This window comes from Amborella trichopoda, chromosome 7 (assembly GCF_054954075.1).
Source record: "Amborella trichopoda isolate Santa Cruz 75 chromosome 7, AtrichopodaSantaCruz75HAP2 v2.0, whole genome shotgun sequence".
Classification (NCBI taxonomy): Eukaryota; Viridiplantae; Streptophyta; class Magnoliopsida; order Amborellales; family Amborellaceae; genus Amborella; species Amborella trichopoda.
Window position 1 is genome coordinate 834,000 of NC_142342.1, and position 16,615 is coordinate 850,614.

At 34.1% G+C, this 16,615-nt stretch overlaps 1 protein-coding gene across 1 annotated transcript; it reads right to left on the reverse strand.

Moving 5' to 3' along the window:
• Nucleotides 1-219: 219 nt before the first annotated feature.
• On the reverse strand, nucleotides 220-16,335 carry LOC105420828 (uncharacterized). Its single transcript, XM_088872687.1, has 3 exons — nucleotides 16,065-16,335; nucleotides 7,696-7,819; nucleotides 220-675 (listed from the first exon to the last, which is right to left on the reverse strand). Exons 1-3 carry the CDS (start codon nucleotides 16,333-16,335, stop codon nucleotides 435-437), a joined length of 636 nt encoding a protein of 211 aa, XP_088728813.1. The 3' UTR covers nucleotides 220-434.
• Nucleotides 16,336-16,615: the final 280 nt, after the last annotated feature.

Consider the following 16,615-nt stretch of genomic DNA (forward strand, 5'->3'; position numbering starts at 1 on the left):
GACCGCTCTTGAAGCCCTAGAAAAATTTACTCCCAATTTTTCTTTGACAGAAATCTACAAGTAGCAGTACTATTTTGTGCAACCAAATGAAGATTCAAAAGAAAAAGACAAAAAAGAAATTGTGTTACCAAATCGAGATCGCATGGGAAGAGGGTAGTTACTTTAAATTGATTTGCCCCTTGTCTAATGTAGCTCTAATAGAGGGTTTATCTATTAATGGGATCGATAAAACACACGATTAATAATCCATTAATTTCTCAGTATCATTGCTCTCCATTCATTAAGTGTTCAAAATGGCTCCCTTTAGGGAGCCTCACATCCATGTTCTAACTGAGAAATGAAGCTCAAGAACAAAGATGGTCAAAATTCATATCATCCCATCTCAAACAAGCATTCCACCACCATTATCCATTGTGCCTTTTTAACTGCTAATTTTATTGGTGAGACCTCTCCAAATCTCTTGGAACAAAGTAGAACTTCCCAACGACATGAAGGACAGCAACAAAGGCAATGAAACCAATGCTCATGACCAGGACCACAGTGGGAGAGATCTTGAGGTCTGGAGCATCATCTGTGAAGAATTGGAGCATGATATTGCCGCCAGCTAATGCTGCTCTACCCCCGCTACTGGTGGTCCTCCTCCTACGCAAGCTCGCTGCAGCAGCTGCACTGCCTCTAGGAGGTTTTTTAGAAGATTTTGAGTCTTTAGAAGCATCTTTGAGGTGGAAGTTTGAAGATTGAGCAATCAAACTCCAAATAAGTGATTTTTTTATTGCTTTAGTAAATTGTATTATTTTTGAGATGTCTTTTTCGGGATCTAATAGAAGTAGTGATCCCGGTTGGAAATATGCTATAACCCAGATCTTAATGATAAAAATTATATAAGATGCAAGTGTTGTGATAATGATACAAAAGGGGCCAAAAAAAGGTTCAAGAAACATCGTGTGGATATCAGGGGGGTGTTGCCCAATATAAAAATACTCCTGATGCTATTAAAAAGGAAATAAACAATTTTTTGAGTATGGTAAAAATAAGAAAAGATAAGAGATTTGCATTTATAGCAGAGATTAGGTCTGGGGTTCAGATCAATTATGATGATGATGATAGTGATGAGGATAGGATTAGGGAGGGATATCAAGAGGTTGAACAATCCATTATTAGGGGAAAGGGAAAGGGAGTTGTAATTGGTTCTGGTTCTGGTTCTGGGACTAAGAAGCATCGGGTTAGAGGCTCTATAGATAATTTTTTACCTCTGCCTGACCTTGAGGTTGCAGAAGAAAAAACAAAGCAGGAAACCACCATTGAAAATAGAATCAAGAAGGAAGAGATAGAGAGAGATAGAACTTGTTATTATCTTGCTATACAGTTTTATGAGGCGGACATTCCTTTCAATACCGCTCGTTTAAGTAGCTTCTATGTCGCGATAGAGGCAATTGGCCAATTTGACCTTAGGATGAAACCCTCAACCCCATATGAGCTTTCAGAGCCTTTTTTTAAAAAAAGGCGGTGAGTGTCACGAAGGAAGTTGTAGAAGTTAGGAAGGATGCATGGGCTCAGTATGGGGTTTCTATTATGATGATGCCTGGAGTGATAAGAAGAGAAGTCATATGAATTTGTTTGTGAATTGTCCTTTAGGGATTATTTTTTTGAGCTTTATTGATGCTTCTGATTATATCCATAATGCCCATTACATATTTCAAGTTATAGATAAGGGTATCAAGGAGGTTGGTGAGCATCTTGTTGTACAGGTTGTCATAGACAATGCTGCTCCTAATATTGCTGCAGCTAATTTGTTGCGTATAGCTTATCTTAGAATTTTTTGGACACCATGTGCAGCACATTATATAGACATCATGCTTGAGGCTCTTGGCAGTTTAACCGAGATATCAAGTGCAATGAAGAAGGTCAAGTTAGTTACAAATTTTCATTTATAGTCACCATCGCATCCTCAGCATGATGCGTAACTTTACAAAGAAAAAAGAAATTGTGAGGCCTGGGGTCACAAGATTTGCAACTTGGGACTTATACTCATCATGACATCATGTACGGGAAGCTATGGGCCCAATTGTTGTCGATTTCTGCAACAAGTAACTTTTGAACTAAATGCCCATCATGAAATCATGGCTGTGAGAAAGTTCGCCTTAAACACCCAACCATTGATGGGTTTATGTAATTCCTAACTAAAAAGCCCTGAATCTTGACGATAGCTTATTACAAACCATCCAAACAAAGTTCCCAAATTCAACATGCGTATTAGACATGGAAAGAAGTGAACATGAAGATGAACACGATCTAAACTGTTTTAATGACTTCAATAGATGTGCTTTTTTCTCGGCCTGCCAACAACTATAAACGAAGGCAGATTTTAGAGGCAAAAATTTATTCACGCGTTGAATTCTCGACAATCCATAATGGGTCAACATGGACAAGGTAAGAAACCTATGCATTTGAGTTCTAATTTACTCTGCACAATTCTCTACTAAATTCAAGAATTGACATTCAACAATTGATGGGTGATCCTCATGTCTATGATCAAAATTTTTAGACTTCCCACATGATCAATGATTAAAAAAGTGGACCGCCCAGTGCCTGGACGGCCGCCTAGGCGGAATTTGGGGTCTGGGTGCATCTCATAGGCCTAGGTGTCCTTTTGAAGTGCTAATTCCTAGGCGCCTGTCTAGGCGCCCAAGGCCCAGACCTGGGCGGCCACCCAGGTCCTGCGCCCCGCCGGGGGCAAAAATTCACCTCGGTGGGACATTTTTGGTCCATGTTTTTCATACTAAAGGGCCCAAATGGTGGTTTAAGGTTCATTTGAAACCTAAAACTTATTGGAGCCCATTTTAGAGAGAGAAATCCCAAAAAAGCTAGTTTTTTAGTAATTTATAAGGATCGAAAGGTTTCTCAAAGTTATAAGAAATTAAACAAAATTTCACCCATTGATATTAGATTTAATTTTTGATGTTTTATAAATCTATTGGGTTTTTTTAGAAAATTTCGAGCCCTTAGAAGCATCTTTGAGGTGAAAGTTTGGAGATTGAGCAATCAAACTCAAAGTAAGTGATGTTTTTTATTACTTTACTTGTATAAATTGCATTATTTTGAGATATCTTCTTCGGGATCTAATAGGAGTGGTGATCCCGGTTGGAAATATGGCTACAACCTAGATTCATATGATAGAAATTGCATAAGATGCAATTTTTGTGAGAATGATACAAAAGGGGGCACAAACCGATTCAAGAAACATCTTATCGATATCAAGGGGGATGTTGCTCCATGTAAAAAGACTACTGATGCTGTTAAAGAGGAAATAACCAATTTTTTTATAATGGTACAAATGAAAAGCAATGAAGATTTGCCTCCATAGCAGTTATTAGGTTTGGGGTTCGAATAAATGACGATGATGAGGATGGGATTGGGGAGGGATGTCAAGAAGTAGAAACAATCCATTATTAGAGAAAGGGAAAGGGAGTTGTAATTGTTTTTTATTCTGGGAGTAAGAAGCCTCCGGTTAGAGACCTTATAGATAGTTTTTTGCCTCGGCCTGACCCTGAAGTTGTAGGAGAAAAAATAAGGAAGCAAACCACCATTGAAAATAGAATAAAGAATGAAGAGAGAGATAGAGTTGCTTATTATCTTGCTACATGGTTTTATGAGGCGAGCATTCCTTTCAATATTGCTTGCTTAAGTAGCTTTTATGTCGCGTTAGAAGCAATTGACCAATTTGGGCCTGGGATGAAACCCCCAACCCTATATGAGCTTTCAGAGCCACTTTTGAAAAAGGTGGTAAGTGTCACGAAAGAAGCTGCAGAAGTTTAGAAGGATGCATGGGCTCAGAATGAGGTTTCTATTATGATTGATGCTTGGAGTGATAGTAAGAGAAGAAGTCATGAATTTGCTTGTGAATTGTTCTTTAAAGACTGTTTTTTTTTAGGTCTATTGATGTTTTTGATCATATCCATGATGCCCATTATATATTCTAAGTTATAGAGAAAGGAATCTAGGAGGTTGGGGAGCATCTTGTTGTATAGGTTGTCATAGACAATGTTGCCGCAACTAATTTGTTGCGCATAGCTTATCCTAGAATCTTTTGGACACCATGTGCAACACATTGTATAGACCTCATGCTTGAGGCTCTTGGCGGTTTAACCGAGATATCAGGTACAGTGAAGAAGGCAAAGTCAGTTACAAATTTTATTTATGGCCATCATCTCACCCTCGGCATGATGCATAGATTTATAGAGAAGAAAGAGATTGTGAGGCATGATCATGAGATTTGCGACTTGATACTTATGCCTAGATAGCATACATTCGAGGAGAGTGTAGTTGAGGTAGATGTTTACCTCGGATGACTAGAGAGGATGCAAGCGGTCCAAGGATCAAGTTGGGAAGAAGGTGAGAGATGTTGTCCTTTCTAAGACTTTTTGACGAGGGATGAATGACGCTCTTAAGGTATTTTTTCCTCTTGTCAAAGTCATTCGCATGGTTGATAGTGACAAGCATTCTATGGGCTATATATACGAGGCTATAGAGAAGTGAGATAGACAGCTACATCGGCTATTGCATGCAGCTGGTTATTATTTGAACCCAGCTTTTTTTTTTATGTTGACAAGGATATACACACAAATGACTGGATTTAATAAGTGTGTACAGGTGCTAGTCCCTGATTCTGATAGGCAGGATATTATATGCGCTAATGAGCTGATAAATTACAAGTGCTCAGTCTTTTGGGAGTCCAATGACGATGAAGCAAATGGCCAAAATTGATCTAGGTACTATAGTAATAATATTCTTAAGTTCATCAAGGTCAAGTAATCAAGTTTCATTTTTATAATTCTATTATTTATTTATGATTTTATTATATATCTTTGCAGCCCATTGGTAGACCCAACATGGGTGTAGTTCTCTAAATTTACAAAAGTTGACAATTCGGATCTTAAACCTAACGACTTCCTCATCTGGTTGTGAGCGCAATTGAAGTATTTTTGATGGGGTAAGGCTATAAGGGTAATTTATATAATTGTATTAATAATACATTAACTATAGATTTTAATTAGTTTCATTTGATTTTGTTAGATACATACAAAGAGAAGGAACATGTTTGAATCAAAGAAGCTCAATGATGTTAAGTATAATCGATTATTAAAGGATAGGTTTGCTAAGAGAGATAAGTGAGATCCCATCAGATCAAAAAATATGGACAACATTATGAAGTGGTTAGTTGATGATGATGAGGTCGATGGCCATTAATGATTGACATGGGATATGGTTATGGATGCTTCAGGGACATCAACTGACCCTCCTAGGGCCACTAAATCTTTTGCACAAAGAACGAGGGTAGAGGAGGAAGAAGAGGCAGATTCAAAAGAAACGAAGGAAGATGACGAATATATTGAGGAGGGTTACGACTCCGATGAATATGATGTCAATGCAGTTGACCCTCATTTTTCTGATGATGAATGCTCAGTAATTATTAAACTTTGAGCTTTGATTGAACTATTGTCAATTGAAGATTCTTTTGAGTCTTCAAGTATTTGTATTTGTATTACTTTTATTTTTGTTTTCTTCCTCGGTGGTGTACTATTGTAATGTGTTTTGTGGATAGTAGATTTGTAGTTCCACTAGTTTGGTACTATTTGGTAACTTTGGTTTGGTAATTTGGTTGGTTGGTAAATTTTAAGTATCCATACCGACTTACGGTTATACTTATCAACTTATGGAGTGTGTGTAGTATACTTTGAATAGATTCATTAACATGTCCTTGGTTCAAGTATTTCAATTTTCCCTTGGCACCAAGAGTAAATTTTAAGTATACTTTGTATAGATATTTTTTTTTTATTCAACTGGGTTGCCCAGGTTTTGGGCGGCCTGGAGTCCCCAAGCTGCTTCGGACCCGCCTAGCGCTTTTGAAACATTGCATATGATACATCAAACTAATTCGTCATACTAGAAATAGAACACAATCAATAACAAGGAGGACCACTAGCGCAATTCTCGATCTTTCTTGGAAAAGTTTTAAGACCGCTTATCATCAGTGTTATGACATATGTTAAGTTGCAGATGATGTTTGTGAAGCAAAACGAGATACTCAGAATATTTAACTACTGTAATGAGCTTCGAATACTTGTTTAAACACACATTGAATGAGATATACAGATAGAGTTCAAAGATTTATAGAGAAATCAACAAATTTTTATGGGTTTTGTTAAGCTATACCTGTGGTGTAGACTTTTAAAGTGCTCAATATTTTTGGACACTAAAAATATTGACACTAAAATACCTTTGAATTGTAATACAAAATTTTTCAAGTACGCATTTTTGGTCTTTTAGAAGGGTAGAATAGATATTTTTATAAGAAAATAATCACATTCTATTAATAGTTAAAAACAATTAATACATCTTGTGGGTGATGTCACATACCATATCGGTGATGTCATTGTCCCGTTAAAAAATTCTTTTGTTTATGTTAGGAATTTCTAGTTTATTTTTGACTAATTACTTAAAATACCTTTAAACAAAAAGTTACTATACTATAGGATAAGGGTATTTAAATGTCTAAAAATATTGAGCATTTTAATAGTCTACACCACAAGTGGTGTAACCCAACAAAACCCTATTTTTATTGAGAAACAAGGACTTGGTCCGGACCTGCTAGGGTCCCAAGCGTGAGTCAAGTCCGAGAGACTCAGCTGAGTCTACTGTAGCCTCGGCCAGTCGAAACATAAAATTAATAAAATCTTGCAAACAGTCAGAATCAGCGGGTTCCCATATGTTTGCTGTAGACACGTTTTATAAGAGAGAAAAGGAAAATAGACAGGTTTTATAAGAGAGACAAAAGGAGATACACACCAAAATGTAGAACAAGGAGGCATGGACCTAGTTTTCATAAGATTTTACAAGATATTAATCCAATTGGACATTCAACCAATATATAAAAGAAGAAATCACTCTTTGATGGAAATATTGGATCAAACAGGTCAAAACAAATATCAAGAAATAAATATATCTGACAAGATTCAATTTTCCAAAATTTTGGAAAAGTTAAATCCTAAAGGAACACAACAGGGATATGAAAGGGAAGCATAATTTAACAAGATTTAGGAACAGAGTAAATAGGAAAAAGACGAAGAATTAAGCAAATCTTCAAAGAATTACCAGGAAAATAAACCAGAAAGGGAATTTAATATTATAGTTATATAAAAATAATAGTTCTTTAGAAGAAAGTAGCCCAAAAGGAGATATAGGAAAAAATAGACGTTTCAAATATTTAACAGGAAATTAGAACCAAAAAATAACAAAAAAAGACAAAAGAAATCATGGGGTGAGCAGAAAGAGAAGGAAAATACCCAGTTTTTTTTAGAAACAGTGAATAAAAGAACTGAGGAAACCAAAAAAGAGCGATCGAAGAAACCAACTATAAATACGCAATAATTTTGAAAAAAGAAAGACAAAAAAAGAAAGGAAAAATGAAATCAACATGAATACATGAAAAAGAAGCATGCCTATCCAACAAATTGCAAGAATGAACAAAGAAGAAGGATGTGTTCCAAAGAATAACAAAAAATTCGCAAAAATAACATATCAAAAAGAGAAAATTGCCAAAATAAAAAATAGAGGAGATCTAGAGAAAAAAAATGAAAGATAAATATGCACAAACAAATACAAGATTATGCAAAAATATATGAGAAGTAGACATACTTTTTGAATGTGTTGCCGTCTTGTAGAACTCTGCAAGACGAGAAGAAAGCTCGATCGCTTAATTTGAGAGTGAAAAATCTCTCTCTAGAGTAGAAACTCCCATCTCCTGCCTCTCTCTCTCTCTCTCAATTGAAGATTTTCAGCGTTCAGTCGTCATACTATGTTCCGTGGCAGCATATACTGTCCATCTGCTCCCTCGGGAAGAAAACCTACGTAGGATAATTTTTAGAAGGAATATTTTTATATAAGGGCGAGGCCCTCAACAATTAAATTAAGGGGCACCTCAAAAATCCACTAGAAGAGGTCCTTTCAGTACTTAAAAATCTTCAAAACAATCATCTCGACCGTAAGATGTCCACTTTAAGATGTATGGACATGAGAAAAAAATGGATTTCAAGTCTTAGATATAGTTTACCTTGAAATGTATTTTTGAATAGCCAATTTTTAAGATTTTTCAATTGTTTATAGATTTGCTCAATTTATATTATTTTTGAAGTTTTGAATTTTATAATAAATAAAGAAAATAAAGTTTCAAGTCATCACAAAGATTTTCAATATTGAAAAACATTCCCACACTATTTAAATGTGCACCTTACTTTGATTATTTGAGGCCTCGGCCTGGTATAAATCACATCCCTTTTAGAATATGAGACTTTAGCAGTGAAGAATAAATAGATGATTATTTTGAAAAGAGAAAATTTGAATTTGAAGTTTTTTAGATAGTCTTTATTCAATTTTGAGACAATATAGACGATATTTCTTCAAGTGTATGGAGAGAGCCATTTAGAAATTTTCATTTTTACGGTTAGTCGATAGGTTATAAAGGTTATATCCCAAAATTTTGATATTTCGTATATTATTATGGATATAATAAGTTTAAATGAACTGCCAAAAGTAATATCAATAAAATGATCAAAACAAAAAGGCTGCAGTCCTATCAAAATAATTTGTTTTAAAAAATAATGTTGTTTTAATAAGTGTTTTTTTAGGAAAAAAAAAAAAACTTTAAAAGTTAAGCAAAACCTCAATTATTTTGTGAGAAATGCCCCTACTATGGGTCTAAAATCCAGAATAAATAAGGGAATTTTTATACATGCCTATGCCGGATTCTAAACCCAAACTAAGAGATTTAACTAATGATTAAAAGATTGTTTGGCAGCTTGGGATCGTGAGCCATGTTGTTCTCGAAAAATGCCGGGAATTGCCCCAGTTTGATATTTTCTTTATTTATTGAAAATTCCCCAATTTGATTTGGAAAAGCTTGATTTAGATCGGACGACTCTAGATTGTGTTCTGAGTTCTAACAAGCCCTTAAATTAGCCTACCCTTTTAATCACTAAAAAAACTTATGTTTTGGATTTAAAACTTCCAAAAGGCAACAATAGTTTTATCATTTGGATCGACTTAAGTTACCTGAGCCAAATGATAAAAAAATATTGACTTCAGATATTTTATAAGCACAAAAAGATTTTAAAATTTGTTTTTTATTTGAAAATTAAAAGAAAAGAGTATATACAATGAGACCATTTACCTTTTATACTTAGACCGTCAAATTTCAAGATTTTCAAGTTTTCATAGATATGTTCGATCTACACTATTTTTGAAGCTTTCAATATTAGAGTTAAAGATGAACTAAATGTCCAATAATGAAACCACGTTTCTTGACACTATTTAAAGGTATGCTTTATTTTGATTGTTTAAAGCCTCAGTTCTATACAAACCACGTCCGTTACATAATGCCTTGGCTTGTTCTAAGTTAAAAATCCAAAACAACAGTGAAGATTTTGAAAACAACCGTTACATAATGCCTTCGCTTGTTCTAAGTTAAAAATCCAAAACAACTGTGAAGATTTTGAAAACAACCGTTACATAATGCCTTCGCTTGTTCTAAATTAAAAATCCAAAACAACAGTGAATCTTTTGAAAACAATCATTGACGTACTTAAGTGAAAGGGTCTTCATATTGTCACAACAATGTTGGGAAATCTGTTTATTGAACCACTTTATTGACAACTTTAGATGGTTTCGATAGTTTTTACATTAAAAATAATAGTTAACAGGTACTTATTTGATAGCCAAATATCGTCTCTAATCTTCTCATAGATATAGAAAAATTCCATGTCCAACCCTCTTCCATAGAGGCTAGTAATTAAACCTTTTGTATTTAGTTGTCGAGTCTTTTTTAATTTATTTATGGATGAAGTTTCTATAAGACCTAGGCTTTATGAAAACAAAATAATCACTTTAAATCCTTCTCTTGAAAAGTGCTTTTAGCGACTAAAATATCTATGATGGCTTTAAAATCAATTTTAAAATCAATTTTCAATACCGATAATAAAATTTGAAACTAAAAAATAATATGGATATGTCAACCCTTATTTTTAAAACAATTTTCAATGAGTTATGAGGTGAGGATTTACTTATTTTGCTAGGGCTGCAGCCCCATCAAACTATTTTCTTTTATTTTTATTTTGTTGTAGTAGTCAAAAATTTCATTTTTGATCAATTATATTCGCGGATTTTTCGAATGGGAAAATTCGTCTTGGAGTCCTACGTGGCAATGAGTAGCCAATAGCATTACAAAACCACGTGGTTTGAGTTCTTGAAAGTTAATGTTTTGGGAGTCACTAAAGTGTCCTAAAAACCTGGCTCGGTCACTGACTGACCAGATTCATATTGTTGATCCCACCTAATTGGAAATCCAGAAATCAATCTCGAAAAAATTTAAATATACTTTTAAATAAAAATAAAAATAAAAAATAAAATAAGTAGAACCTTGACAATTAAGCCAATCCATATTGCTCGGCCTCTGACATACTAGTCAAGTTTGCTAACGGAATCTGGTGAGTACATATAAAACAAACTAATCGCCGGTTTGTTTAAGGAATTGGGTCAGTCCCTATAGAATCCAGACCCAACGATTGCTGCTCCAAATTACACTTTTCTAGAATGTGTTAACGTTAAACAATCACATTAAAACGCACCTCAAAATTTCATTAAAAGATGTATCTTTCCTAAACTCTATCATGGCCTAAAAGTTGATTTTTCACCCCTATAATGAAATTGAAAGCTCCAAAAATGATACAAATCTAACGTATCTATGAACACTCAAAAATCTTGAAAACAAACAATCTAAATAATGTGTTACAAGATGCACTATTTTTAAGACTTGAAATTCATTTTTTCTTTTATATCCACATATATTGAGGTCCAAAATGATCAATTGGACAATTTTCCAGTGACAAACCGCCTTTTTCTGTAGGCTTTTGAGGTACACCTTAGTTCACTTCTGTAGTATAAGGTTGATACCTTGTATATACTTTTTCCTATAATGAGAGTGAACATCGCCCTCTTTTTTTCCTTTTTTTGGTAAATTAGCTAGGGGTTTTAACGAGGTCAACTATGTTGATATAAGGGAAAATATACGTACATGGTAATTACATTGGTCAATACACTCCCTTTCTCTCAAACTATAAAATTATTTTGTGAAAGTTGTGAATCACATCTCTCAAATCATAAGGATTTTGTTTTTTTAGAAACAAAGTATGCATTTATACCATTTATAAATTGTAATTTAAGTGACCAAGAAAATGAAGCCAAAGATTTCATCCCACTTTAAGGCCAATTTGAGCATCTATTTTTTTTTTCTTAAAATAGTGATGTTATCAGTTTCAACCATTTAAGAGTCTTAGATAACGAAATAAACTTTTTTTTTTCTCTTTGATAAATAAATAAAACCATTTAAGATTCTTAGATAAAACCATGTAAGATTCTTAGATAATAAAATTCTTAGATAAATATATAAAACCATTTAAGATTCTTAGATAAATAAATAGCATAGAGGCAAATTTTTTCTGTAACCTCCTTGTTACCAAAGATGCAGTCAGACTAGAACAAAAAATAAAAAAATAAAACTTTTCTTTTTCTCTATGCTATTTGTTCCATTTTTATGATATCATGGTTGGTGGCATCACGAATATAACCGCTGACAGCAAACCAAATGTTCAGATGAAGGGTCTAATTAAGATTTGGAAACAGTTTAGAGTAAACATTTCGAGAAGAGTCGAGATGGAGCACTTACTACAATTTCTAAACTGTTTTTTGCTTTGCAGGATCGGACATCACAAGGAAGGTTATGCAAAATTTTAAATCCTCAATCAATATCCAAGAGCTATTACTGCTGAAAATTATAATGTTTCAGGTGATGTTGTAGTTACCTGAACTGAATCCTGCTATTACCATATTATCCTTTTCCCTAAACAATAAAAATTCTTCCATATGAACCATTACTGCTGAAAAATAAAATTTTTCATATTTGCCAACTTGGGGCTCCATCGTTTAACGTTTATCTCAGATGCATGCAACCAATTCTGCATTTAGGAATGCATACAGGTCTCACTTCTGAATTTTACACTTAATATCCTTTATAATGTGTAGTTTTTTAAAAAAGGGGAAAGTTTACATAGAGCCGAGGCTCTAAACAATCAAATTTGAGCCTACCTAAAAACTTTCACTAAAAGTGGTTGTTTTGATGCCCAAATATCCTCAAATTGATCATCTCGATATCAAGATACATGGATATCAAAAAAACAAAAAAATAGATTTTAAGTTTTGAAAATAGTGTATTATTTTGTAATGCATTTTTGGACCGTCAATTTTCAAAATTTCAAGTTTTCATAGATTTGTCGATCTACACTATTTTTGAATCTTTAAACTTTATAAATCAAGATGAAAATATATTTTAAGGCTATCACAAAGATTTCCAATATTGAAACCACATTTCTTGATACTATTTGAAGGTAGGCTCTAATTTGAAAAAAAATGTATCTTGTATCTTGTATTTCACATTTTACAAGATACTATTTGAAGGTAGGCTCTATATAAACCACACCTTCTAAAAAATGTATCTTGTATCTCACATTTTACATTTTTGTCCTCTTTTTTTGTTTTTTGAGGCTAACCTTAAATGTAGAAGTACAAATTGGAAAGGTTGTTTCAATGTTGAAAAACCCTCTATTTGATCAGCTCGACATCGAGATGTATGAATATAAAAAAAAAAAAGTTTTTGAGTCTCCAAAATAGTACATATTACAACACATTATCTAGGCCGTCCATTTTCAAGATTTTCATATGTTTATAGATCTCCTTGATTTTACCTATTTTTGGAGCTTAAATTTTTCTAATTAGATATGAAAATAGATTTTAAGATAATCCTATAAGTGAGAATAGTTGTGACCTCCTTGTAATAAAGATAAATGGACTCTTTGTAGACAATCTCCCTCTAAAATCCTATAGGTTACATTTAGAAGGGTGTGAATTGTTAAAATTACTAAAGTTGTCTCTTTATAGAATAACATACTCATACTGGAGGATTAGTAACATAACACATCTTTTTCACATAGGAACTCTAAAAGGAAAAAAGAAAAAGAAAAAATTACTACTAGGAGAATGAAGAAATCAAATAAGCATTAGAGTGAAATACCATATTGTGTTGTTTACACAGAATGAGCATCGCACCAACTATGTACAGTGACTGAAGGCTCTCAAACCTTAACAGTAATCTCAGTTCTGGTGATAGCAGTGTTATTCCATAAGCACAGTTTGCGAAGCATCATCTGTCGTTCTCTTCTTCACATGCTGCAACATAAAATGTGGTGTCATTCTCCTGTTCCCAAATGGATGGCTTTATTGGGGGTAAGTTTTCTCATATTTTCCTTCTTTTGGGATGGCTATTAGGATTAGGATTACAGGTAATGGGTAAAACAGTTGCAAATAAAATCATAACAAACTAAACGAAAAATTACAATTTTCAGCCTGTGATAAAAGGCAAAAAATCAGAAAGCCTTCAAGGTAACATTCATCATCGTCAAAGCCTTTTCCAAACTAATTGGGGTCGGCTACCTTCAGGATAACATCCAGAGAAGAAATATGTAAAAGTGCAACACATAAATTTGAAACCCAGAAAACAAAGGAGCTGCATGTGTAAGATAGAGGGCCATAAACCAGAGAGGATCAAACGCATGGAAAAAGGGAAAATAGAAAACCAGCAGGAAAGCAAGAAAGCAACAAGCAGCGACGTCTGCGTCCCTCAAAAATTAAAGGTACATTATAAATAAGCCAAAAGGTTTCCAAATTTCGAATTAGATTAGCCCTAAGCCTTATGGCAGATTATGTTGAATCAATTTTCATGAATAAGAATTGAAGAAGGTGAAAGACCTTTTTCTCTTAAAAATTTCTTTCTCAACAGAATGTGAGATGATGAATGACCATGTAAAAGAGTGGTTTAGTGGCAATGTAGAGATTAACACATTGCATTGAAAAATTTCCTCAACAAATAACAATAAAAAATAAAAAGATACATATTTCAACAGACACTAATGGCGAACCAGGATTCATGTAGTTGACCCCAAATAGTTGAGAAAAGGCTCCGATGATGATGGTAATGATGATTTCAACAGACACTAAGATCAACTCTCCCTATTGCCAACTGACTAAGAAACCATGTCCCTCTAACAAAACTTCTGAATTAGTTTCATATGTTAGAAAACCTCAGAGAAATAACCCCACTGTTATTGGTCAAAAGTCCAATTAATGGATGCCACTGAAGTCATTTAAAAACTCGAGTGTTTCAGAGGATTTCAATCATAAACTGAATATCATTCTATCCTCTGCCTAATTTGTCAATTCATACATAAGATTAAGGCTTACACTAAAATAAACCTGGTAGTGGCAATTAGTGCCTCAACAATGAAGTCTCATCTCCTGATTCTCAGAGAAAAGACCTCTCAATTATTGGCACTTACTTGGGCCTAGTGTTCCAAACTTCAGAGTTTCAAGTAATATCGATAATCCTTTCTGATCTGGATGCATCAAGTCCAATAATTACTCAAAGAACAAAAGGTTCAAGACATGGCTTAAGAACATTAAGTATTTAGAGAACTAGTAATACTAGGAATTACAGAGGAAAATAATAGAAAAGCAACATATCGATACATGAGAATAATGTGAAAAGCATGACATGTTTTAACTCAAAACTTTGATGAAAGGAGTGGGGGAAGCACATGGAAGCTTGCAATAAGAGCACAGGACAAAGGCAAAAGTTATCGAAGAGTAGTCAGAATTTGAGGGAAATTCAGAAGGAACTCTGATGGCTGTGGAACACGGACACATGTATCTATGTTTTTTGGTGCGTGTCAACACACCAAGGACATGACACCAGTGTCTAACGCTATCAGAACTTAAACATCTCTTTAATGTTAGCTCTTGTTGACATATAAATATAAACATACTTTAATGTCACCTAAATCCTATATCCACCCTATCTAAATGATGCATGACCTGTAATGTTTGAAAGCGCAATTCTGGAGTTGGCATTTTGGACACTCGCATCAGTGTCAAACATTGGCACACGCATCCATGCATTTGAAACAGAGCGTGATGGTAGCTATGTTGAATGATTATTCGAGGCAAAGTAAATCAATCCATTTCCAAATATAAACTGGTAAGATATATGTCACTGGATTTCCAAGGCATCATTTCTGGACCAAATCAATCAAGCAGAAACTGCATATGTTGGCGCCTAAACAAAATATCTGAATGTAGATCTCCATATAAAACAATTAACAAGATATGCAACTTGAAAATGAGACGCAACAAACCATTTTGCACCCTAATTTCTTTTTTCCTTGAAATCTTTTGCACCCAAATTTCTTCTTGTCAAAAAAAAAAAAACTAAAAGCAACTAGAACAATTGATTTTCTTTTATTTACAAACCATATGGCCTTTAAATGGTTCTTTTTGTTCTTTTTATTTTTTGTTTTCGAGCTGTGATCTTTGAATGATTCTTGGGTAACCGAAATAAATTATGCCAAGCTCAAATATCAGTGTGCACCTACTCGAAACCACAATTTTCAACATGAACACCACCAATCCATGTCCTTTGAAGCATGAAAACAGAGAAGAAAAACAATAACAGTAATACGTTATAACATAAACCAAATAACATGCAAACACACTAACTGAAAAATTCAAACGAAAAAAAAAACAGTGGGATACATATAATCTAATCTAGGGCATATAGAGAACAGTTGCGCAGCCAAATCCAAGAAAACTTTAGGAAAAGAATATCTATATTCTTCAAAACCCAACTTTCTAGGATTTAAATAAGGGCATATACCAAATGAGCAAAGATAAATAAAATATAGAAAAGCCAAGTATCCAGAATTTCAACAGGAACATGCATCAATGTTGGTTTCAATTCAATAATCTATGGTTTCAATGTGAACATACTCACAAATTGGACCATATACAGGAGAGAGAGAGAGAGAGAGAGAGAGAGAGAGAGAGAGAGAGAGAGAGATTTTGGTTACCTCCACAACAGAAGCAGCAATAGCAGCAAGAGAGAATCAGAAAAAAATCCTTACAAAACCCATGGATCCCATGATCATCAGAGCCCATGGCTTCTCCCTCATCAACCACATCTTTAGCATCAGTACCATCCCCTTGCTTATCCTCCAGTAACCTTTGTCTCTGAGATTCATCAGCTTTCTCTTCCTTCATCCGCTTCATTTTCCATTCTATCTTCGTCAAGTAGTCGAACTTGAATGCGTCTCTCAACCTCAGAGACGGCCATAGATGCATGGCTAAAGAGAATAACAATTTTCCAAGCCTGTTTTACAGAGCAATGAAATTTGCTTTTCTGGTTGTTAAAAAATTGACTGGGAACACAGAAGCAAAGGTTTTTCTAGAGCCAAAACTTGTACAAAACAATGAATCTAGAATTTCCTGCCATTGATACAAATAGTCAAATGAAACTTGTGCAACTCGTTATAAAAAAATCAACTGAAAGTACCGAAAATGGGGTAATTCAAGAGGAAAAAATTGGTTGAAAATACCAAATTTTGGATTTATCTCCATTGAT